Raw genomic sequence first — 26,493 nt, 5'->3', positions numbered from 1 at the left:
TCTCTCAGGACTACACAAATTCTGAGCTCACCAGTTTTCTTCCTCAAAACCACTATAGGTGTGACCCATTATGCCACGTCTATGCTCTCTGATGCCTTGACTTTCTAGTTTCTTCAATTCTAGTTTCACCTCTTCCCTCATTAACAAGGGGATACTGCACAGTTTGTGCTACTGGTGTGCAGTCATTTAAAAATTTTATTTTGTGCAGGCAGCCTATTTCGTCTCAAAATATTTTTCATAATTATTTTCTCACTGCTGGCAATTCCAAGGCGAGTACTTTTTCCTCAGCATTGAGCTTCTTTGTGTCCAGCTCAATAAGGGGGTATTGCACTTCTTTGTTACATAGACTTTTCCTTTGGCTTCTCTGTCTTTGAATTTCAGAGTGGCCCAACACCACCCAATTAATCCCTTATAAACTCTGGGATTATTATCAACCTCATTCAAATATTCACGCCAGTTGTTTCCATTCACCTTGAGGCAAGTGTGTATTTGGCACCAGAATCAATCATCATGGACATTAATGTGTCGGCCACAAACACTGCCATAGATATGCATTCTTCGCCTTCTTTCTCACGGTGGTCATTGCCGATCCAATTCGTGGACAGCTTATTGGTCCTGCAGCACCTTGAAAGATGACCTTTGGCTTTGCATATGCGACGGATACTTTGTAAAGCTGAGCATTCCAAGTTGTCTGCCCAATTGTTTGCGCTATCGCATCTGAAGCATCTACTCGGACTGCTCCTCCTTGGGCTGCTGCTTCTTGTGCAAAAGGACATTCTGCCTCTCCTGACCTCTCCATGTGGGTTTCTGCATTCTGTCTACTGTTCTTCTTTTAACATGTGTTGTCATTGACAGCAGATATGGTGTCATTCATTCGGGGTGAGGTTGTGGGGTGACTTTTGTCTTTGGGTTTGTGTCCTTCATTCTGTTTTTTAAAACTTTGACGCATTTCTCTGTATTCTCCACTTATTTGGCTACTATCAGAACAGTATCTAATGGGGGGGGTCATCTTCAGACCAACATTTTTCTCTGCCTTTCACACTGTTGCACTCTAATATAAATTGATCTCTCAAACGTTCATCCAATTGATTATTAAGTTTCATGTTCTGGCTTATTTTCTCAGGTTTGTGATATATACTCTTCCACGCTCTCACCTTCTTCCTGCACTCTTTTTCCAAACTTGTATTGCTTTAGTATTGTACAACTTCATTACATAGTGTTTGCTGATCTTTTTGACAGCTCTTTCATATTCATTGAGGTCTTCATCTTTATTTTCTGGAAGGTCTGGTAAATCTTCAAACTTCTCTTGCCCTGCGGGTAATTGGTACGACATATCATGCTGGCATAATGTTCAAAGTACTTTATCCATCTCTTCCAGGGTATTGCAGGTTCTGCTGTCTCAGGTAGACTGAAAGCTGGTGGAGGAACACTGCTGAATGCCATTGTCGTAGTAGAGAGAATTGTAAAAGTGAAAGTTTGTGCACCTGAAAGTGTGATGATTACTATCAATTTCACTCCTCTGCATACACCTCTCAAACTCTAATCAAACACAACCACAAGCCTTAAACGCAGCAAACAGCACAAAGTTCATTACACTGCAATAACAAAACAAACCGCACAGACTTGCACAACAGCACACTACGACTGCCGACCGTAAAACACCCCAAGCCCAGCCAACGGACCCACCGGGCTGAGGCTGCCAACAGAACATCACTGCTATCTTGCACTTTTGCAGCTCATTCCCACTAACTCACCCCCCACCCCTTTCAGAGCCGCCATAGCGCCAGGGGACTACTCCGGTGGTGATAGTGTGTGGTACAAATATCCTTTAACATTAACTTCGTCCATCATCGACCCAAGCCCAAGGTAGGGCAGCTCTTTTCCAGCGCACACCGCAAGGACTTGTCCGCGGGGGGAGGGTCAGCTCAGGTCCTCATAACAGCACGAGTACCGAGGATATATCAGCTACCGGCCAGCAGGCTGAGGGGCAAGTTGATCCTCCTGCTGACAGTGTTAAGGGACCGGAAAGGTTCTTTTACCGGGTCGTTACCCAAGGGGCCACACCCTAGTACGGCATCATGTCTGAGGGGGTGGATTTTACGCAGTTCCACTGGCAGATCCGCCAAGGGCAAATTACCTACCAGGCCTCGGCCTGAGGAACAGAGTAGGCCCATGATCCACACTCAAGAGTCAAGAAACACGACGCAGGCACGTGGAAGGCAGCTCGACAAAATGGCAGCTGTGCCAGACATTTCAGACATCCGCCCAATACCGCAACAAGACAGGGAGCAGGTGGAGGAACGTGTGTTAAGGTGGGACTTGCGTTAACAGGTACGTGGCCTACAGCCTACCCTTCCTTTGCGCAGGGCAGGTTTCTGCTGCATCCAGGTTATGCAACGGCTCCAACAACCGTCCGCTACCCAGTCAGTATCGCCTACCACCCCTCCCGCCTGCAAGGACAGATTTTTTTAAAGGTTCCTCTGGCTCATTAAATTTCCTCGGATGGGGGTCATCCTCAGGGACGTCATCAGGGAAGTGCTCCCGCCAATGGCTCTGGCGCCGCAGGCCCCAGTTCAGGTGCCCCTGGCCCCTGTTCAGCCTCGGCTGCCCACTCTGGCCCTCCAACCGATAGTGCAGGTGGTTCCGTACCAGCCTCTGCTGCAGCCTCCGGTTTCTACTCCCCAGCCTTCGGCTCCCAGCACCCCTCCACCGGTGCCAGACCAACCGGACCCTCAGGTGGACACAGATGAGGAGGAGGACCCCGACACGTCATCATCAGCCAAGGCCTTCCGTGAACGTCTTGCAGGGATGGCAGAGTACTTGGGCCTTCCTCAAGCAGAGGTTGAGCAATCATCAGAGGGGGTCCTCGCTGAAGTCCTCACGCTACGTCCCACAGCGAGGACAGGGATCCCTATGCAGAAGGACAGAGTCACCTTGGCCAAAAAGGGCTGGCTCAAGCCCTACTCGGTCCAGCTGGTTAATCGGTGCCTGGGCGACAAGTACAGGCAGATGGAGGGGGATACACTCTTGCTATCGGCCTACCCTCAGCCATACTCTTCGGTGATCGATGCAGCATCACTATACCCCAAGCCTCAGGCATCCTCTGCCTCTTCCTCCGCGGCGCTGCTAGGGAAGGAGGAAGATCTTGGAGGCGTACGGGAAGAAGCTGTATTCCAACGCGTCCCTGCATCTTCGTCAAGTCAACGCGGATGCCATGCTGGCAGCCGTTAACCAGAGGCTTTGGCAGGAAATTGACAATTTCCTCCCAGAGCTTCCGGTGCAGAGCCAATCACGATTCAGGGCGGGATTGGCAGAGGCCAAGATGATGGCACAAGGCATCATGGAGTCCACCGTGGCCCACATTGACACCTCTGGCCGGGCCATCTGCATTGCCACGGACATGAGAGGAACAGCCTGGCTCTGTGCTACTAAATTCAACCTGGACATCCAGGAACGCATATTAGACCTTCCGTTCGAAGGGGGTGACCTCTTCCACTCCACCACGGACGAGGAGCTGGACAAAAAGAAAAACAGCTCACAAACGGTGAAGTCTTAATCCATCCTTACAAAGAACACACACAAAACATACATCCAGTTACAGTAGCGCTCGGACAAGGGACATACATAAAGAGGGTTCTGCGGCTTCTAAGAGAAGAGTGGAGGTCCAGGCAGCCTGACCATTCGCCGACCTAACATCGGCGAAAACAACAAAAAGCAGGGGAGTAAGGGCTTTTTCCAGTCCCCCTCCTCCGTAACAGCCTCAGAGAGAAAGAAGGCATGACACGCCCCTCCGGGTCCATGCGTCTCCAGTGGAGGGGCAGGTTTGCTTTCCATACACAGTTCTGACACCAGAATTTTGCGCACCACTGGATCCACTCGATAGTATCCACGCGATACCACCTACCCATCCAGGCCTCTCCTCCCTCTTCCCCTACACTCTCACAGGTTGGGACAGCAACTCTTTTAGCAGAGATCCGGTCTCTCGTCGAGAGCCAGGCAGTGGAGGCAGTTCCAGCCTCCCAGAGAGGCTTGGGCTTCTACGCCAGGATTTTTGCCATTCAGAAAAAGAGCCAGACGGGCCTGAGAGTTGTGCTGGACCATTCCACCCTCAACCTCTCCCTACCTCTACAAAAATTCAAGATGGTTACACCAGCTTTAATAGCAGAGACATTGTGCATGGGAGACTGGATGTGCTCCCTGGATCTGAAGGACTTGTACTTACACGTCCCAATCTGGCAGCCTTATCGTTCTTTTCTACGATTCAGGATCATGGGCTACCATTTCCAATACAAGGTGCTTCCCTTTGGCCTCAACTCGGCCCCCAGGGTCTTTACCAGGCTGATGAATACTGTGGTGGCCCTCCTCAGGGCCACCACATCTATCCGTACCTCGATGACTGGCTTGTCAGGGCTTCATCTGCGAAAGCGGTGCACCGCACCTCTCACTCCCTCATGAACACACTTCACGATCTGGGCTTTTCGCTCAATCTCAATAAGTCGCAGCTGCAGCCTACGCAGACTGACCTTCTTCCTCATCTGGGACACATGCTCAGAGAAAGTTTTTCCCTTGGAGGACAAGATCACGGCCATCAAGAAGGCCACTGCGCACTTCCTCAGCAGAGAAGTGACTTCGGCCTGGTGGTACCAACACCTACAGGGTCTCATGGCAGGGGTCCTATTGGCTGTCCCCCACACGAGACTCAGGATGAGAGGATACATCGGCACTTTGCGGTATTGTGGAACCAGGAACAGGGCTTTCAGGCGGAGATGATCATCGTTCCTCCTTCTCTTCACTCGGACCTCACTTGGTAGTTCAGGGACTGCAAGCTGTGGACAGGCAAGCCCTTCCGGCCACCTACCCCGCAGGTCACCATCACTACGGACTCCTCTCTCGAGGAATGGGGGGCCACCCTGGACAACCACTGCGTCCATGGCACCTGGACCCGGCAGGAGCAGGAGTACCACATCAATCGGCTGAAACTGAAGGCTATCTGGCTAGCGCTCAGAGCCTTCCTTCCGGTTATCAAGGGCAAGGTAGTCCTCCTTCAGACAGACACCGCAACCAGCATGTTCTATGTCAACAAGCAAGGGGGTACCAGGTCTCCTCCACTGTGCAGACTAGCAGTCAGTATGTGGGAATGGGCTCTGGAGAACAACATCTACCTCATGGCCATCCACCTCCCGAGGGAATCCAACCTGGAGGCGGACAGGCTCAGTAGGCTGCGAGCGGACAATTATGAGTGGAAGCTAAACGTACTGCAGGAGATCTTCAGTAGATGGGGACACCCCCAGGTGGACCTCTTTGCCTCCTGGACAACAGGAAGTGCTAACAGTTCACCTCCTGGCAGGGGCAGAGCCCCAGCTTCCTGGGCGACGCATTTCAGATTCAGTGGAATGGCATGACAGCATACGCCTTCCCACCCACGCCGCTGATACACAGGGTGATATGCAAGATCAAGGAGTCTTGCCAACTCAGCGTCATTCTGATAGCTCCATGCTGGCCAGCCAGACCATGGTTCTCGGAGCTGCGCAGCCTCTTGGAGAGACATCCCATTCACCTTCCGACAGGCCCAGCACATCTTCTGGCACAGCAAGGGGGCAGGGTCATTCACCATGTGCCACAGAAACTAGCCCTCACAGCGTGGTTCCTGAGCAGGTCATGCTAGGAGACCTCAGCCTATCTCAAGAGATCATACAGGGTGCTAGGAGCAAAACTACCAGGGCCCAGTATAAGAGCAAGTAGACCAGGTTCTGCCACTGGGCAGACTCCAAGGATATCAAACCCCTTGCATGTACATTAGACGACGTGCTCTCCTTCTCGGCGCACCTCGCCCACTCGGGTGTGCAGGTAGACACTTACTGCACTTTCTTGGCAGCCATTGGGGCCTACAGAAACTCTGAGGAAGAGGTCTTCTCCTTTTCCAACCCGACTGTCAAGAAGCATCTGACGGGACTTGCCAGACTCTACCCGCCCATCAAGAGGCCACACCCCGTGTGGGACCTCAATATAGTGTTGGATGCCCTGGCGCACAAACTATTTGAGCCAATGGCGTTCATGGACATCACGCTGGTCACCATTAAGACGGACTTGCTAGTTGCCTCACCTCGGCTCACAGGATAAGTGAAATTCAGGCGCTGGTCGCCTCAGAGCCCTATACTACGTTTCACAGGGATAAGGTAGTCCTGCAGACACATCCAGCATTCCCACCTAGGGTGCCTTCCGCATTCCATCTGGACGAAGAAATAGTGCTGCCTACATTTTTTGCTGAGCCCAAGGACGAGGCACAGAGAGTACTGCACTGCCTGGATGTCAGGCGTGCCCTGAAATTCTACTTAGACAGGACCAAGGGCTTCCGCAACTCGACACACTTTTGTCACCTTTGGTGGAGCAAGACCAGGATATCAGGTCTCCAAGGCCTCCACAGCCCGTTAAATGGTCTCGGCCATCAAGGAAGCATACGAGGGACAGCATAAGCCACTGCCGGCCAATATGCATGCCCACGTGGTCAGAGCCAAGGCCACGGCCATCGCATTCCAGCGGCATGTCCCCTGGCAGGTCATAAGCAGAGCGGCCACAAGGGCCACCCCTTCGGCTTTCTGCAAGCACTAGTGTTTGAATGCCGAGATCTAGATCAGACGCGGCTTTTGGATAGGCGGTTCTTAGAAACCTTTTTGCTTAAGAAGGGTCTCCTCTCCACCCTGGGGCTACACTCCTTTGTAATCGCCCATGCAATATGGAGGAAAGGGGACGGGATGTAAGAGTAATTATAAGTTACTCACCATAGTGACTAACATACTCGTAGTCCTTAGTCCCCTTTCCTCCATATGTTCCACAATCCTCCCCCCAAATAAAACTGGTGTCATTAGGCAATGTTTATCTATTGTCGACGTGTCTATGGGGACTGAGGTGTGGCGGTGGAGTCAGGGCAGCGCATGCTCCCAGTGCCGTGCGCACCTCTAAATTTAAAGGGGTAGAAGGTTTTTTCTGGTGAAAAAGGTTCAGTCTCCCATCCCTTGGAAGGGACACCCATGCAATATGGAGGAAAAGGGACTACGGTGAGTAACTTATAATTTGTTGGCCTTTAGAACCTGGTGATATCACTTCCAGGTCCTTGTGACAATGACCATTAGGTCAATACAACACAGGGACTTCAATCACCACCATGTTATTTTAAATATATCTTTGGTGTGGTAATGGACCAAGGGCATTGCTCTGGCAGGATACAAATATTTTTCTTTGCATGGACTCTGCATGGTAACCTCTATATGAATATTTACTGAGCCATTTGTAGAACTTGCAGTCGGGGTGAGAAATATTTGCCCAACCTCAAAGGCATTGGGTCAGATGTCTGTCTTGGCCTTTCTTTTTCTAAACTTCTTGAATCCTGTTGGGAGAGCAAGTGTATAGCTATAATTTTGTCTTAGAGTAAATCAAGCAAAGAAGTGTACCATATAGTTGACATGTTTGAAAATAATCCTAGCAGAACAGGTTGTAATCTTCTGTTTGGCAGAAATGTTACGGCCCCCTTTTGGACTTCACCATAGCAACTAGAAGTTTGATGAATGAAAGATGCAAAGGAGGCAAAAGAAAATGTAATAGATTTGTCTGCGTCCACTTACAGTTCATTTTTAATTATTTCAAGATCGTAGAAATACAGCTGCATGTATGAGCGAATGCAATAGTGTGTGCAGAGAAATTTAAAATATAGCACACAGTTACATCCGAACGCCATGGGATACAGCTTCTACTCTGCACCACATGGCACATACGCTAGAATTGATTATATATATATATATATATATATAGGGCCGAGATGGTAACCGAAATAGAGGAATACTTAAAGTGAATACCACAGGTGAGGTATCCAGAAGAGTGGTGTGGGAGGCAGCGAAAGCGACGTGGAGGGGGGTATTGATCAGAGAAGGCAACAATAAAAAAAAGAGAAAGGTCCCTGGTAGAGAACAGGTTGAGGAAGGAGATAACACAGCTCGATTGGGAGGCACAGACTGCTACCGGGGATAGAGCGGAGAAGATCACTCTAGCTGGGCGGAAACAAGATGAACTCCGCCTCCTGGAGGAGGCCCAGATTGTCCGGAAACTCCAACTCCTCAAGCAGAAGCACTATGAGAAAGGGGACAGAGAAAGAGAAAGCTTTATTAGCTGTTAGATTAAGGGGACAAAGAGAGGACAGATGGGTGGCAGCCATAGACGAGGGTGGAGGGGAAACTTGTGGGTCACGAGGGGGGAACATCCCAGAGGCATTTGCGGATTTCTATGAACACCTATATGAATCCGAAATGGCACAGGACAGCGTCCAAATTGGCCAATACTTAGATAGAGTGGGAATGCCAGTACTCACAAGTGAAGAGACAAATGCAGTAGATGCCCCAATCATGGCCGAAGAAGTAGAAGAAGTAGAAAATGCAGTAAAGAGATTATCGCTAGGCAAAGCCCCCGGAAATGGTGACTACTCAGCTGGCTTTTATAAGTCTTTCTTGGCGCCCCTTCTCCCTTTTCTGGTTGAGCTGTTAAACGATATTTTGGAGACAGGGGAAGCGCCGGAATCCTTTTCGGAGGCACTGATCTCCATTATACCCAAAGAAGGGAGGGATCCCAAGCATTGTGGCTCTTATCCCCCCATATCACTACTCAATGTCGACGTCAAAATATATACGAGAGTCATGGCATCCCGTCTAGAGGCGTATATGCCGCGGCTAGCATCCAGACCAGGTGGGATTCATTCTAGTTAGGCAGGGTGCAGATACAAGGCGCAAAACCCTACATCTCATACATGAATTTAAGATGATGGTAGGGGAGCCAGCTCTTCTGTCTGTCGATGCAGAGAAAGCCTTCGACAGAGTCGAATGGAGTTTTCTGGAATCGGTCTTGGAAAAGGTACAGCTGGGCACGAGATTCAGGCGGGGGGTGAAGGTAGTTTACACAGCCCCAAGGGCGTCCTTATCGGTCAACACTGACTGCTCACGGTGGTTCACTTTGGGTTGGGGCACTAGACAAGGTTGTCCCTTGTCTGCAATATTATTTGCTTTACCGCTTGAACCCCTCGCACGTGAACTCAGGTCTGACCACCTGATCAAAGGAATACAGGTACAGATGACTAAATACAAAGTGGCATTATACGCTGATGACCTGCTATTACACGTCACAAATCCATCCCCAGAGCTATACAAGTAATTGAAGGGTACTGAACTCTTTCTGGGTTCAAAAGTAACAAAACCAAATCTATTCGGTTTCCTCTGACTGAACCCACACAGCAAGACACGGTAAGGTTCCACTTTGGGCCTTACGATACGGGACACTACCCTCCGATACTTGGGGATCAACTTAGTGAAACACTCAGATGCACTATATGAGGCCAATTTCCTTTGCCCCCGCTAGTTGACAAATTCCAGTCTGACTTGACCAAGTGGCAGAACATCACAATCTCATGGATGGGAAGAATCAATGCGATTAAGATGGTGTGTCTCTCGAGGTTTCTATACCCATTCCAGATTCTTCAAATTAAAATACCAAAATCATTCTTTGGGACAGTCAAAAAGTCCATTCTGAAATTTCTATGGCAGGGGAAGAAACCAAGAATTGTGTACAAAGTACTGACATTGCCCAAAGAAAAAGGTCTGCCGGATTTTGAAAAATATTACATAGCGGCACAGCTAAGGATACTGATACCACACCTGAGAAACCAAAAGCATCTGCAATGGGTGGGACTGGATAACCACAGCTTCACCCCAGCCACCCTGTCTGAGTGGCTATGGGTACCAAAGAGCAAATTGACCCGCAGGATTTGCCAGCATCCTATCCTGGGGACCATTTGGGAAATATGGAAGGAGGGGGTAGACATGCGGGGCATAACAACGTGGCCATCTCCACTGAGCCACATTTGTGCACCAGGTATTAGGGAAGAGATCATGACAGGTTCCAGAGGTGGTTCGAGGCGGGACTCGAGAGAGTGGGACAACTGTGGAGGGAAGGCAAATTCATCACGATCTCTGATCTTGAGAGTGCCCTAAACATAGGAGCATTGTCCGTCTTCCACTTTCTTCAATTGAAGGGCATAATGATGAGAGGGCCGTGGAGAGAGAAAATACAAAGACCCCTTACCCTTTTCGAATCACTCTTAGACACCCTCACTGAAACTAAAGGGTTGGTCTCGACCATGTATAAAACTCTGGTCGTGGGCCCCTTTACAGCATCTATCAAACTCATGAAGAGATGGGAGACAGACATGGATATAGAGATTGAGGGGCAATTATGATCTACAATGTGTAAGTGAGCTTCCCTAGTTTCGATTGCCTCCCAGTAAAAACTGCATGCAATTAAACTCCTACATAGGTGGCAATACGATCCCCATAGATTGTCCAGGATGTTCCAAACAGAAAGTCCCAAATAGTGGAGACAATGTGGCGAAAGAGCAGACTACTGGCATATGTGGTGGAGGTGTCCCGGAATAAGAGTATACTGGGATGAAGTCCTTGGGTGGATTAAGGATATAGAGGGAATCGCACGTGAGTGCACACCCCTTCTTGTCTTGTTCGGGCTAGATAGGGATGAGGATGAATATAGGAGAGTGACGGGACTAATTGCCCCCTTACTGTTAGCAGCGAGAGCGCGTGTAGTGATTAAATCGAAGGCGACTGAAGCCCCGGACAAGAAGGAATGGGAAAGGGTTGCCACCGGTATATGTTTGACGGAAAAGATTACTGAGCTTTACATGGGCGTCCTGTGCAATATGAGACACTGTGGCAAGATTACGTTCATAAATACATTTCCTGCACCCAGTCAAATACGGATGGCAGAGGCCCGACTGGAGATAGTATATTATCAGTAGTTGGAGAATTAACGGAAAACAAGTACGAATGCTAGATTACATCCCGCACATGTGGGTTAACGCACTGGAGAGCATCCAAGTTTGCTTGCCGATCATTCAATATCAATAATGTGAGAGATTCAAATATTAATGTAAGAGGCGAACTGAAGCGTAGAGACCTATTCTTGGACTTATTTTGAAAGAAGCACTGCTCCTCGGGGGGAGGTGGAAGGGAAGGGGATGGGGGAAACGTTCTCGTTGAAAAGAAGTTCTAACAATGGGGGGAGGGTGGGTACACAGATCTCCCTTTCTTAATTTGATGTTAATGCAATGCATAAGAACTGTATGTCGATATATATGTCATGTTTAAAATCCAATAAAAGCGAATTAAAAAATAAATATAGCACGCAAAATCAAAGAAATTGGGGCGTCTAAAAACGGACAGAAATCCAAGCAAAAGTTCTGATAATTTTAATCACACAAAAGAAAAACAAAAATGTAACTTTATATGTGAAACAAAAACATCATGTTTCATTCTATTCTTTTTACACTTGTACTATAGGTGTATTCAATATTTATGGTTATCATTTGTTTCTGTTTAAGTGCCATATTATGCATAGTTATGTCAATCTGGAAAAATGAATACCCTTCATTTGAATGACAGACGTAACTTGATGGCCATGGGCCAACCGTTTTATGCACCGAATTATAGAAATATAGACTGTTATGCTTGACCAACAAGCGGCCATTTTAAACGTAGCATAATCGCCATTTTGCTTGTTAATCATTGCTCATTGCTTTCTGTCTAAAACACTGCTTTGCAGCTTGCAATTCTTGCGGATTCTGCTTACTCTGCTCAACTGTTAACATTGTTGTCTGAATATGAAAGGACAAGGTCGCGGGACTGAAGAGTTTGCTGAACTCCTCATGAGTAGCCCAGAAAGGAATGCCCACGCTCCCTCTCTGTAGCCTTAGGAGGAAGCTGCAGGGCATTTAATCACTTCACAGCTGCCAGCCAGTCTCGTAAGATGGTAGACTATGTTAGAATAATACAGTTAAAGGCTTGAATTATGCTTCTCTTATGGCCCCCCTTCGCAAAACCCCTTAGAACGTGTCGGCTCCCAGGACACGAATAGTACCTCATAGATAGTAAAGCTTGGAATGTGGCTCTTCCCCCATGTACAGATTGCTTCCAAGAACAGAACCACTGTGTTCTAAAAGATGCATCCGCACTTTCTAAGTTGCACATTGTTACTAGAATAGACATCAAAAGCATTATGATCGTCATATTAGTCGGATATGTCCATCGTCATCCCGTGTTCAAAGGAACTTAGTACAGAGGGGTGTTGAACATGACTTTGCTGATTGTATGATTGTCATGATCTCTGCTTCCAAAAGGTCAGGGTTTTCCCAACTCCCTTGGAAGCAGATCCCTAACCCAGGTTCCGAGTGCCAACCAGTCCCAATTGGGACCTTTTGGACCCAGTCCTGGCGCCAGTGGCACCAGGCTCATAAATATGCCCAGTCCCAGCGCTGGAAGCGCCGGGCTCATAATGCTTGGGTGGACTTACCTGCAGCAGACCATGCTGCTTACTTGCCTGCCAGTTGAGCCTCTGATCCTCTTCTGTTTGGAACTACTTTTCCTGTTGGGTGGGGCAGGAGCCACTCCCTAGATTCAGAACACTGGAACTCTTCTGGAAAGCAGGAACTCTTTTCTTACCTAGGCGTGGCTGTGGAAGGAGACACCTAAGCACTACAGGAGGCTATTTAAACCACACCCGATGGATGAATCTTGCTTTGCGTTATTCTGCATCCTCTGCAGCAGAACGCTCATCGTGTCTTCTGCATCTGATCCTGGGCCTAAGGAAAAAGGCTTACCATCCTGAATCCAGTCTTCAGCAACACCTATAAAGACAAGAAAGAACAGGTTAGCATTACGGTCTTCAGTGACAGCTCTTCACTTACCTGGTCCATCGGCTGTCACCAACGCCTCGCGCTGCATTCCGGCCTCTGAAAGACAAAAGCTTACCAACTCTTCGCACGCTCCGGAGGCCTTCGGCGCTGCATCCCGCATCTGAAAGACAAAACAAGGTGCGTTTAAAGACATTGGGGAACTTTAATACTCACGTGCCATTACTCCTTTCCACATCCAACCCAGTGGGTATTCCGGCACCCTGCAGCCGCTCCGAACTTGTACCTGCAAAATAAAAGACAGTTAGAGCGCATCGTGAAGCAGGCAACAAGCGCTTACTTACGTGCTTCCAGGCGCTTCTATTCATCACACGGGCTCCATCTTCAACTCACTTCAGCCAGTCATCCGCCATCGCCGGAACCCTGCAAAACAAGAGACATCATTCCTAAAGACTTTTAAAGACATTAGAATTACTCGAAACTTACCGTTCGTGCAGTAAACGACGGACAGCAGTCCTCTGAAGTCAAGAGGCCTGCTCCCCTTATCCAGTGAAGAAACTGGTTACAGCACCCTGCCCCGAGGCAGATGGAGAGCACGGCGTTCACTTACCTAAGGTGAGAGCGTTAACCTTTGGGTTCTACAGGAGAAGAGAAAGGGAAGAAGAGAGAGACATTCAATAACCCAGTTCATTAATCCCATATTTTCTATCTGCAGACATCTTACCCTTCGAGTCAGACATACAGTGCACAGAGGTCCAGCCCAAAGAGCCAGCCGTGTGTTACACATCACCTTTGAAGATACGGTATACGCCCAGTCAAGACCGGCGCCTCTACGGGAATCAGGTGAGCGTTACAATGATATGCATTTTATATATATGTAACGGATGTACGTTATTCGCTCTCTTGCGTCCCTCGAGGTCTAGGAAACTCACGTTGCGGGGCGTGAGATCAGAATTGACCAATTGATACTATCTTTTGCTTGCAATAAACCCTAGCATTGGGATTTTGAAACCTTGTGTCTGGCGCATCTTTTCGTGTATGGTCATTGTCTTGTTACCATAGCACGGGGGACCCCTAGGGGCCCCTTTCAAGGTGGCGCCCGAATAGGGACCCTACCCCACTTGCCCCATCGTATTCGTTGTAACGGAGTAAAGGCGGAAGAACGGCGAGGACGGGATGTTTGAGCCGGGATCAAGAAGTGTACGGGGCGCCCTGTAGAAGAGAGGAGATTTTCCTTCCGCAGATCTGCACACATCTGATCCCTGATCGACGTACCGGGCCAGAGGGCAAAGGAGGCGAGGGTCCCGAGACGAGGCAGAAGCCAGAGAAGCGCAGACACGACGTGGGGAGAGGGTGCGTTAGAACAGGCGACTTGTTTTATCAGGTGAGTCATTCCCCGATTCAAAGAGAACCCTGATTTTTGGTAGAGTGTCGATTTTGCAAACTCAAACATCCAGGTAAAGTTGGCTAACCAAAGGGGAAGGTTAAAGAAACATGCCTGGAGTACTGTCCACTTTAGCAGGGCTTTTCAGCTGCGGTAGACAGTCCTTGGAATATGGTCAAAGTGCACCGCCTGGGGGAACGCCGGCCTATGATATGTATGTAAAATATGGTGTGGGTGCGATAATATTTTGTGAAATTTGGCATAGGCAAACTAGAAAGCAACCCGATCATCAGTGGCCGATTAATGGTAGCTTTGAGATGGGGAGAATACATAACCTAGAGAGGGTGCTGATTAGAAAGAAAGCGCAACCTGCAGCTTTTGAGACCGTCAAAGATTGGAGGAGGGAAGCGATGCTCCGATTAAGGAGTAGAGAGAAGCATGCGCGTAGGCATAAAACGAAACTTGAGATAGCAGAAGAGAAGGAAGAGGAGGAGTGGACTGAGAGTCTAAGACGGGAAGGGAGACGGGACCAGATGAACATATAAAGAATATACCCGCAGCGGGAACTACACATAGCAGATGAATTAAAGGAACATTTGTTAACTAACACGGGTCGAGGCCCAAAACCAGCATCGAAACCAAACACACCAGCAGTGACTGCGCAGGCCCAACCAATAGCTCTCCTACCCCCTCCCGTAGCCCAAGCACTTCCCCTCACGCAAGCATTAACCCAAGCCCCACCCACAGCTCGAGCCCTCCCACAAGCGCAGACCGCGGACACACAATTTCCCAGCACTCAGCAAGGCCCTTCACAGATGCCACCTGTGTCACTTGTCCCATCCGCACCTTCCGCTTTAGAGACAGATTCAGCACCATCCGCCCCTCCCGAAGTCGAGATTGAGACTGGGGAGGCGAGACGCGGGGCTGAAGGAACAGGATTTGGACGGGTAACTCGAAGCACGATCAGCAAAGAGAGAAAGATTGAATTACGGAAAGAGGCAGAAATGTACATAGAAGGAAATGACGAGACGGCAGCATTGGCCTCATTGTATGGGTACCGAAGAGGAGACGAGAGACAGGTAGTGTTGGAATGCATGGGGGAAATTCTGGTGGGAGAGTGGAAAAATATACTTGGGAATTTACCGCCACAGCGGTTGTTAGATTTGAATAAGTTAGCACGCAGTGAGCAAAGATGTGAGGATGTAAGAGAACAGGTTCACAAACTGATTGAAGTAAAGAATGAAATGGAAGACAGATATGCTGAAATGTTTGCTACACCCGAGTATAGTAGAGAGTTTATTAAGAAAGGTAGGAAGGAGGCGTCAAGGTTGAGTATGAAAAAATCATGGCCGAGAGTTTTTCCAGGTAGTACAAAGCATTTGCCGATACCAGGACAGATATGCGATAAAGATTGCAGGTATGGGTAGGGGAAACAATGCGATGGATGTCGAATAAAAGAACGTCAGTAAAAGAAGTAAGTGAGATATGTAATGGTTACCTATTGGAGATGAGGAAGGAAGCGATGCAAACGATAGTAGGGGTGTTGCTGCAGCAGGTCATTGGATACAATAGAGGTAGAGGTAATGCACAAGGCCGGGGAAATTTGAATAATATGCACGGGGTGTCATTGGGAGTAAATCAATGTGCATACTGTAAGGAGGAGGGACACTGGCGAGCGCAATGCCCGCACCTACAGAATAGAGGTGGGTTTGGTCAGAGAAGGCCTCATAGAGGACATCAGGGGTCGAATGGCCCAAGCAGAAGTAACATGCAGCAGCAGCAGCAGGGATATACCAATGGAGGTACTCAAACCGAATCATATGGCCAAAACCAAGCACAACAGAACCAGACATTGAACCAAACTGTTTCGAACCAAAATCAGGGCGGTCAGGGCCAACAGAGGAATGATCAGAGTGGAGGACATCGAGGGGGAAATGGGAATATTTTTGATACACAACCAAACACGTATTATAGCAGTAGCGGTGACTACACATCGGACGATGTGTTATTTTCGCGATAGGACAGCCCACGGCAGGGGTCGGAACCAGTGTCTATTCCCGTGAATCAGAGAGGACCCTACGTAGAAATGAGAGTCGGGAATAAGGAGCACCGTTTCCTTGTAGATACAGGGGCACAGAAGTGCTCGATAGACCACCACTTGGTTCCGGAGATACCACTGTCGGGGCAAAAGAATGTTTCTGTAGGGTTCGCAGGTACACCAGTAATTAACCCCATGTCCGAAGCTGTCCCAATTACAATAGGACCATTTACGGAACAGTGTCCATTTCTTTTGACAGAGAATTGTGGAGAGAACTTGCTAGGATTAAATTTGTTGAGAAAATTGGGGGCAGTCATACATTGTACGGCAGACGGGGTGTTCCTCACGATGTGGCCTCACAATGCACCAGTGACGGAATTTATGTCAAAAGAGTTGCCAGAAGAGCTAAGTAGAGTACCAACCTGTCTGTGGGCAATGCATAATAACGATGTAGGATGCTTGAAAATAGAGCCAGCAAAAATAACTCTGAAAGAAGGTATAACACTACCACAAATTCCCCAGTATAAGATTTCTGTTGAAGGTGAGAAGGGATTGAAAAGCATTGTTACTGACCTAGTGAGATTGGGGGTGGTTGAGGAAATTGCAGGAAGCACGTGCAACAGCCCGATTCTTCCAGTTTACAAGAAAGGAGGCAATGAAGTACCCTATCATTTCATAATTGATCTGCGCGCATTGAACAAAGTGGTAGACCCACAATTCCCTTTGGTCCCAGATGTCACAACAATACTGACAATGATACCGGCCACTGCAGAATACTTTAGTGTAGTTGATTTGAAGAACGCATTCTTTAGCATCCCAGTGGATAAAAGCAGTAGATATCTGTTCGCGTTCACTCTAGGAGGTCGATCATTCACATTCACACGCATTCCACAAGGATACACAGAAAGCCCGAGCATTTACAGCAGAGCGCTAAAAGAACTAGACATGCTTGAACTACCCGAAGGTTGCATACTCTTGCAGTACATAGATGACTTGTTATTAGCTGCTGACACGAAAGATCTGCAAAGAAAGTACTGTATTACTCTTGACACATTTTGCGACCCATGGTCATAAGGCAAGTTTGAAGAAATTCCAGTATAATCAAAAGGAGGTGTCTTATTTGGGATACCGACTTTCGAAAGAAGGGAGAAGATTAACACCAGAACGCATAGAAAGTATTTCTAGTATGCCTATTCCAAAAACTCAAAAAGGAGTGAGAGCTGTAAATAGGCATGGCCTCTTATTGTCGGCAGTGGATCAGTAATTTTGCGTTGATTGTGAAGCCGATGATAAAGTTGACTAAAAAGGATGCAGAGATGCCTTTACAGTGGGATGAGGAATGTCAGAAAGCGTTTGAGCAATTGAAAGCTGCATTGTGTGCTACGCCAGTTTTAGGCACTCCTAACTATAGAAAGATCTTCAGACTATTTGTGAGTGAGAGTGAAGGATGTGCATTGGCGGTTTTGACACAGGAACAAGGTGGAAGAAATAGGCCGTGCAGCTATTTTTCTTGCACGCTGGGCCCTGTAGCGCGCGCACTACCACGATAGTTTGCGATCCGTCGCAGCGGCTGCTGCGTCAGTGAAACAAATGGAAGGAATGGTATTGGGGTACACTTTAATTCTGATGCTGCCACATGCTATAGACATTCTATTAAATAGGACGCAGACGCAACACCTCACCTCAGCTAGACTGACAAGATATGAGCTCATCTTGTTTGCACCCCACATCCAAATTATGAGGTGTAGCGCATTGAATCCTGCAGAATTGCCAATAGCAGAAATTGGTGACAACGAATCACCACCCCATGATTGTTTAATGATCACTGAAGAAGAAACAAAGGGAAGGATTGATTTGAGCGATATCCCGCAAAAAGAGCCAGATGGGGAGTTATTTTGCAATGGCTCTTGTTTTAAATTACCTGATGGCACATCAACAGCCGCATATGCAATTACTACCCTAAAGAGAGTTGTAGAGAGCAGAAGGATCGCCTACAATTCGGCACAAGCCGCAGAAATAATTGCACTGACCCGAGCCTGTGAACTCTGAGAATCTGAACGTAAATATTTATACTGACAGCCAGTACGCCTTTGGCGTGGTCCACAACTTTGGTCGACTTTGGGCTGAGAGGGGTATCTTGACATCACATGGAGCCAGGATTCAGCATGGCCCTTTGATTGTGCGATTGGTGTCTGCGCTCACGTTTCCAAAACGCTTAGCTATTGTAAAGTGTGAGGCGCATAAGAAAGTAATATGCAGAGTGGGAGTGGGAAACACGTTTGCAGACAGGATTGCGAAGCAAACAGCCACAGATTTGGGGAATAAAATGATGCCAGTACAGACTGAGGAAGTACCTTGTATGATAGAGAATGGAGCTGCCACAATCAAAGAAATGCAGGCTGAGGCCACGACCGAAGAGATTCAGGGGTGGGCGAAGGGCTCTGCTGAGTTAGATTTGGAAGGATGTTGGGTGGACAAGGAAACAAAGAACTGGATGTTGCCAAATTGTTACGTAACTGCAATGGTTATAATGGCGCATAGCCCTACCCACATTTGCGCAAAGAAAATGGTATAGCATTTATCCACAGTATGGAAAAATTAGCACATAAAAAAGAATGCAGAAAGACTAGTGCAGAATTGTATCACGTGCCTGCAACACAATGTAGGAAACGGAACCGTGACTCCAGCAGGTAGTTTCGGCCCACCATCTATGCCATTTGAGGTAATCTATTTTGATTTCATAGAAATGGAAAGGTGCCAAAACTACAAGTATGTGTTGGTGGTAATCTGTGCATCAGCAAGTGGGTGGAGGCATATCCTTTAAAAGACTGTACTGCCATGTCCACAGCAAAAGTAATGCTGAAGGAGTATTTCTCCCGGTTTGGGTTGCCTCGTGTTCTGTGGTCAGACAATGGCCCCCACTTTGTGGGGGCAGTAGTGCTACAGATCTGTGCAGGTCTGCAAATAGAGAAACGGTTCCACAGTTCCAGGCATCCCAGTTCTGCCGGGCTTGTGGAGAGACACAACGGAATCCTGAAGTCAAAGATAGCGAAAATTTGCGCTGGGACCAAGTTGAGTTGGGTGGATGCATTACCCCTAGCGCTGCTGTGTATGCGCACGTCTGTGCAGGCTAAGACTGGGCTCTCCCCTTATGAGATTATAATGGGGACCCCAGCAAATGTATGGTGCGCACCGCAGCCTAGAAAATTATGTGAGGTCGAGCATCCTATGTTAAGCACTTACTGTGGACTTTTAATACAATAGTTGCGTTTGATTCATCAGCAGGTGCAGGAGGCGTTGCCGATGCGATATACAGGACCAGGACACTCACTGGAGCCTGGGAGCTGGGTGCTAATCAAAAACCTTGAACGGAAGAAAGCACTAGCACCCAGGTGGCGTGGCCCCTATCAAGTACTTTTGGCAATACAGACGGCCATCCGAGTGGACGGACGTAAGGCATGGATCCATGCTACCCATCCCAAAAGGTTCCCAGCGTCACTGAAAACTTTGCCTGATCCAGACGACGAGAAAAAGACAACGGTCTCGGAAACAAAAGAAACTATTGCCAGTCCAGTGCCACAGCATCAGCCTGAGCGAGAAGTGAAAGTTGAAACAAAGCGCAAACGAGAAGTGAAACTCGAAACAGAGTTTGAGGAGGCTGCCAGTAAGAGGGAAGGGCGAAAAGTGCCCCAACGTTGCTCAGCGGAAACAACATCACTGCCGAGCGACACAAACCCTGCATTGCAAACACGAGCAGAAACAACGCGTGTTCCCCTTTGGCGCCCACCAGTTCTCGTGAATGCACCAAAGCCAGAGAAAGAAACTACATCATTGCCACGACGCCCATCGCTGCCCATCATTGTGCCACAGGCAGACACTGAGCCTGATACTGAAAATGCAAGGGCACTATTCATGGATCATACCATAGCAGGAGTGAATAGATATAATCTGCGGCCTCGACAGGCAAAGTGATCCACAGATCTTTGGTGCTTTTCTTTTTGGCCTTTGGTTCTACTCACGGATGGAGTAGGACCAGGGGCGTAGAGGAGAGAAGTGTGAGAATTGTGCAAGTCGGACAAATCAAAACTCACGGCTCCTCGGTGCGCTTATAGAGTACCTGTGTCCTAAGCCAGAGCGGGACAAGCTGGATGCACATGGTACTCTATCAATAAAGAACTGTTCAGAAATCGTCTGAGCAGTGGGAGAAAGAACAACTAATCTTGCTCGGAGTGGATAAATGATCTAGGCTGTGAAAAGGCTGGAGAATTGAACTGTGACATTTTTCGTTGAACTTTTCTGGCATCAAGAACGAGAGACATTCACAGCGAACTTCGCCAGCAAGAAGAAGGACGATGAAGAACAAGTCAAGACCGGTTTCAGCCTCCTCCTGCACCCCTGCTAAAAAGATAATAGATTTAGAGACTGTAAATTTAGGGAAAAAGCATGATGAGAAGAATAAGGTACTAATTTGGACATTGGTCCTATGTTTCTTAAGTATGGTAGTACCAACAATAACAGCTATTACATTATGGTTCCTGGAGTACGTTCACCCATTAGAAATACTTTTGCCAAAAACAGCTACTGAAAGCCCGGTTCATGTAATCACTGGTACTTTGTCCCCAATGGAAGAAAGACATAGAGAAGGTTACGACAACAATACATTGTTGCTCATCATGAACATGACCCATGCAGTGTTAAAGAAAAAAGATTGCTGGGTTTGCGCCCATTTACCACAGCACGGTGGGAAAGGGATAGGATGGTATGCACAACCATTGCCATTGATTTATTCCTGTGAAGTAATGTGAAGTGCAATGTTCTTTGGGAAATGGAACAAGAGTAATACGGGTCAGCCAGATGAGATCAATATGAATGAATTTGAGGAAGTAATCATGAGACCTGTGGGTTGTTCCATATTCCAAAAAGCTCGCGTATTTGCACTAGAACCTGTGAGAAAGAATACACGAAAAATAACAAGACTAGATAGATTACATAGGCAGAATAGACCAACCCCGCCAGCAGAAAGAGCATCAGTAATGACATTTCGGATGAGGGATGAATGGAACAAAGATGCTGTGCCCCTGCCTATGCAGTGGATCACAGTCCCAAAACTGCTCCCCTATGTCTACAGAAAAAGGGTTCCTATAAAGTGGGAACGTTTAGTAACTGCCTGAACACAGTGGTTTTAAAACATGAAATAGAACCTGTGTACGTGGGAGACCCTGTTTATTTTATATGTGGAGAAAAAGCATATCCATGGTTACCTAGGAACTGGGGAGGTACATGCTACCTAGGTCTACTGTTTCCAGGAGTATTCCTCTTGGAAACAGCAGAAGTAGCCAGACGAACAAAAGGTAGAACTCAAAGGAGTAGTGAGGATGGAATGATAGCAATGGATATAGCCAAATCATTTATACCGTTCTTGTCCCAGATAGAAAACTCTTACAATATAAGAAAACTGTCTGGATATTACAAAAAACAATAGATTCCACAACGGATATTTTATTGAATATGACGTTAGAAGAAAAAGGAATAAGACTGATGGCACTTCAAAACAGGATGGCTCTCGATATAATATTAGTTGATCGTGGGGGAGTTTGCAAGCTCGTAAAAACTGCATGCTGTGTGTATATCGATGATTACTCCCCTACGATATTTAAAGCAATCCGGAAATTACATGTCATAAGTTCCACACTCTCTACTGAAGCAGGGGGATGGGGGATAGAATCCTGGTTATGGGGATTATTGCGGTCTTGGGGATGGAAGTTAATTTCAATACTAATGATGGTACTTGGGATATTCATAACATGCTGTTACATACAATGCTTACCAATGATATGCACTGAAATAACTGATGGATGTACTAAGGGATGTATGCACATGGTGTTGAGAGGAAAACAAACACATGGCTGGAATAACAGACACTGAGGAAACAAAAATAGTAAAACAATTCATGGCGATAGACATTAATGATAGAGATGATTCAGATACAGATACCCCAGACTCCTCCTCAGAAGAGGAGGATACAATGAATAAATAAGACGTTTGGCACATGGCCAAAAGGAGGGTTTGTCAATCTGGAAAAATGAATACCCTTCATTTGAATGACAGACATAACTTGATGGCCATGGGCCAACCGTTTTATGCACCGAATTATAGAAATATAGACTGTTATGCTTGACCAATAAGCGGCCTTTTTAAAACGTAGCAGAATCGCCATTTTGCTTTTCTGTCTAAAACACTGCTTTGCAGCTTGCAATTCTTGCGGATTCTGCTTACTCTGCTCAACTGCTAACATTGTTTTCTGAATATGAAAGGACAAGGTCGCGCGACTGAAGAGTTTGCTGAACTCCTCATGAGTAGCCCAGAAAGGAATGCCCACGCTCCCTCTCTGTAGCCTTGGGAGGAAGCTGCAGGGCATTTAATCACTTCACAGCTGCCAGCCAGTCTCGTAAGATGGTAGACTATGTTAGAATAATACAGTTAAAGGCTTGAATTATGCTTCTCTTACGGCCCCCCCTTCGCAAAACCCCTTAGAACGTGTCGGCTCCCAGGACACAAATAGTACCTCATAGATAGTAAAGCTTGGAATGTGGCTCTTCCCCCCCCATGTACAGATTGCTTCCAAGAACAGAACCACTGTGTTCTAAAAGATGCCTCCGCACTTTCTAAATTGCACATTGTTACTAGAATAGACATCGAAAGCATTATGATCGTCATATTAGTCGGATATGTCCATCGGCATCCCGAGTTCAAAGGAACTAAGTACAGAGGGGTGTTGAACATGACTTTGCTGATTATATGATATGCATTTTGTATATATGTAACTGATGTATGTAATTCGCTCTCTTGCTTCCCTCGAGGTCTAGGAAACTCACGTCGTGGGGCGTGAGATCAGAATTGACCAATTGATTCTATCTTTTGCTTGCAATAAAGCCTAGCATTGGGATTTTGAAACCTCGTGTCTGGCGCATCTTTTCGTATATGGTCATTGCCTTGTCTCCATAGCACGAGGGACCCCTAGGGGCCCCTTTCAGTTACAGCACAGTAAATCGAATCAGGCCATACTCAGCCGGTGTAATGTAATTAGAGACAACCTAAGTGTGACAATTACCAGAACTTTGCCTATCAATATTTGGGTTGTCATTTTACAGAAACTGAAACTTACCATTTGAACAGTTGTTCACATACTGCCCCACTGCCAGTGGGTTCCGATGATGGGGTGTAAGCCACGTGACATCGCTGAGTTTAAAAGGGCCTAGCTGGTCTCTTCTGCTGCATGATCTGAAACGAATACAAGAGCAGAAGCATTTGCTGCACTCAGACCTCAAGAAATAAACTGAACAGATCAACTCGTAACCACTAACACCTGTGCGTTCCCTAGTGTGATTCCTTAAATCATTAGCCAGTGAGACCCCTGGCTTGCCACAATTCCGTTCATACCACCACCTCATATGAAGGGCCTTCACAACAGAACACAATAATCTATAGTGTTGACCACATCCACCCACCTTTTTTTATGCTCTTCTGTCCGATGTCTACCATTCCTCACTCATTACCACATATTTACCAGTGAGTCATCAAATAAAATAGCTTCAATAGAGGGCCAGCAGGGTGTGGCAAATGAGGCAGTCCCAAAAGAAACATGGAAAAATTACAGCGACACAGTGACAAGAAAAAGAAAATGTTTGAAAGATCATTTGACGGTTGAACAACCATGCAAACAGCAAGGGTAACTTGCATTACCAAGTCCTCCAGAGGAAAGCCAAAGGGAGCACTACTAACATCTGTTTTCATTCTAAAAATAAAGCTAATTTCAAAATCTCATTTTGGTGAATTAATCCTCGAATGTGTCCGTCTAGGCTGTACTATGAGACCATTTTGAAGTTCCACTTGAAAAGAGAAAGATTACCAAATCTATTTTTCCAGCAAGTGCTGAAATTTAAGCCTAGGCCAGGAGTGCTCTATGGATAGCAAAGTATTTTAGCTAATTAAAGGTGAGAAAAAAGAAATGTGTATGTGAACTTTCTCAGAAGCAGTGGAAAAACAGCTTCTCTCCTCTTCAATTAGAAAGGCGAAAGAGAGAGAAGAATATTGTACAAAATACTACGTGCTGAAAGAGAAAATCTTTCTAAATCAATTGTGTGCCATTTAGTAAAAGGTATTTGTGCTCTAACGACTGCTGGTCATTTACTTGCAGACTAAATTACAATTTAGTTCATTTGCCGTTTCCCATGCTTTACTCAGTGGGATCGCGGATTGGCAACCTTTATCGTGCAAATGTGCTTCAATTTTCTTTAAAAGTCTCACCTGTAAACACATTTTGATATCCCTTTGTCATTGCCATCAATAAGGATGCCATCAATGCATCTAAAAATAAATGGGTTTCCAATGGACTGGAAAAAGATTGGCTCGTACACCTGATAAATGGTACCTGCAAAAGAAAACAAGTACAATCATAGTGGCAAATGTCAAATATTTTGATGACTAAATATTATTCAATCAATTTTTTGTGTATGTAAATTTTAACCTAATCAGAACATCATGACCAATATACATTATGCCTTGTTAGTACATCATTGTTGGATTCTAGCAAACCCATACAGTATATCAATCTATTTACTGTGTGCCCAGTTATTAAATTATCTCATGTTACTTAGCAGATCATTTTGTCAGTCGTTTGCATATCCCTAGTATCAGTATAGACTTAGCAGATCATTGCCAGTTTATATTATGTCCACTTTACACATAAGTTCCATGTTCCCTTATGTTCAGTTAACCCATCATCGGCCGGGTTTTACTGCTTTGTTCAGCAGGTGTTTACTGTCTGTTGCCGGAAGGAAGGGAGGCTAATGCTCCCATGGTTGTCTAGGGCCTCTATGGCAGCAAGGCTACATTCAGCAGTGGACGCAGCACTGAAGACTGTGGCTTCAAGGCAGGGTCTGCTAATGGGTCGCAGGCTGGCTCGGGTGGACTCATGTCACAATCCGTTATGTTAATTCAAGTCATAATAAAGCATTTCCTAAAGTCATGTAATATATCATCCTATGTGTATGTTGTGATATGCCATGTCAAGTCATGCTATGTCATGTTAGGATATATAATGTCAGCATATACCAATCAAGAGAAAAACTCAATAAACAGAGTAACTCCAAGTGCTCAAGAAAACCCAGCTTCATCCGATACAGACGGCCGCTGGGAGAGAGTGTACAAAGACAATCTCAAAATGGTATAAGGAACTACACGTTTTAAAACAAAGAAATCATTATCACTGATGTAGTTAGTAATCATTATAAAAACCTTTACTCGATTTGTTGGTAGAGTATAGAACATAGATTTATCTATAAGTGAACCTGTTATTATTGATCCTTCTTAACTCCTCCTATCTTCAACCTTCTACAAGTTATACATTTCAATCCAACATGCTATTGGTTGGCATTCTATTACACTAGTCGATAAGAAGAACAGGGTATGATTGGCCAGTTATGTGCTCATCTGGCCTCAGCACTTTTAAGCAGGTTCAAGATATGCAGTGATTAAGGAGAGAAGGGCAAACCGCTATGATCCAATTTAAATAAGTTACTCCCTTCCAGTACCCAGGCCTGAGATCTTATCTGCAGTCTGTTTGTGGCCTTGCCGAGTCGTCTCCATGTCTGAATTATTCCATGCAGCAACCTTCACCTTCCCCTACCTACCGAATGTACTAGGAAAATTGCTGGTGCACTAAATGCCCATTGTTTGGATCACGTGGTAGAGGATCTCTGTTCAGAGCTTAATTTCATCTATTTATTGGATTTTCTACTTTGGCAAGCACTCGGGCGATGTGTATTCATCCACTATGGCACGGTAGCTACTTGCACCTGGCATTCAAGGATGTCTCCATTTCTCTCTGCTACCAACTAAAACAAATTAACTTTAATACTTGTATGCTGTATGCCCTGGGAAACGTTAGCTGGTGTGGTTTTGGCTTGCTAAACAGAAAATCCTTCAGCTCACTGACATTTTTTGGGGCTCGTATGAGCATTGTGAGGCCTGGAATCTTGTGTTAAGCAATTTTATGTCAGGCTACAGTATTTCAGAATTGAGGCCTTGCAGAGTTTGGTCTAAGTAATGGCGGTACCTCTGTTCATTCTCCGCCATTTTGTGTTCTTCATGTCTTGCATGCATGCCACCATTTATTATTCCATGCAGCAACCTGCACCTTCCCCTACCTACTCAGGTCTATACTACTTGTGTAACCGTATCTGGGTATTCTGCAACGCTCCTACTTGCAACTACTTTGCGCCCTACAACCTATTCTACTCTTAATGGTGGCTGCGTGGCCCTTAGTGTTTCACT

General features: G+C 46.5%; 1 protein-coding gene across 10 annotated transcripts in view; it reads right to left on the bottom strand.

Moving 5' to 3' along the window:
* Nucleotides 1-26,493, bottom strand: part of SETD9 (SET domain containing 9) — a 240,609-nt gene that overhangs the window by 66,226 nt on the left and 147,890 nt on the right. For all 10 annotated transcript variants that reach the window (XM_069627307.1, XM_069627299.1, XM_069627304.1 and 7 more), the window contains 2 exons: nucleotides 24,466-24,589; nucleotides 23,324-23,439 (listed from right to left, as the gene is read on the bottom strand). In XM_069627307.1, the coding sequence (XP_069483408.1) occupies nucleotides 23,324-23,439; nucleotides 24,466-24,589 (240 nt within the window). The remainder of the gene's footprint in view (nucleotides 1-23,323; nucleotides 23,440-24,465; nucleotides 24,590-26,493) is intronic.

Source organism: Ambystoma mexicanum, chromosome 6p (genome assembly GCF_040938575.1).
Source record: "Ambystoma mexicanum isolate Mex_15411 chromosome 6p, UKY_AmexF1_1, whole genome shotgun sequence".
NCBI lineage: Eukaryota > Metazoa > Chordata > Amphibia > Caudata > Ambystomatidae > Ambystoma > Ambystoma mexicanum.
The sequence above is the reverse complement of the archived record's forward strand: the minus strand, read 5'-3'. Positions and strand labels throughout refer to the sequence as shown.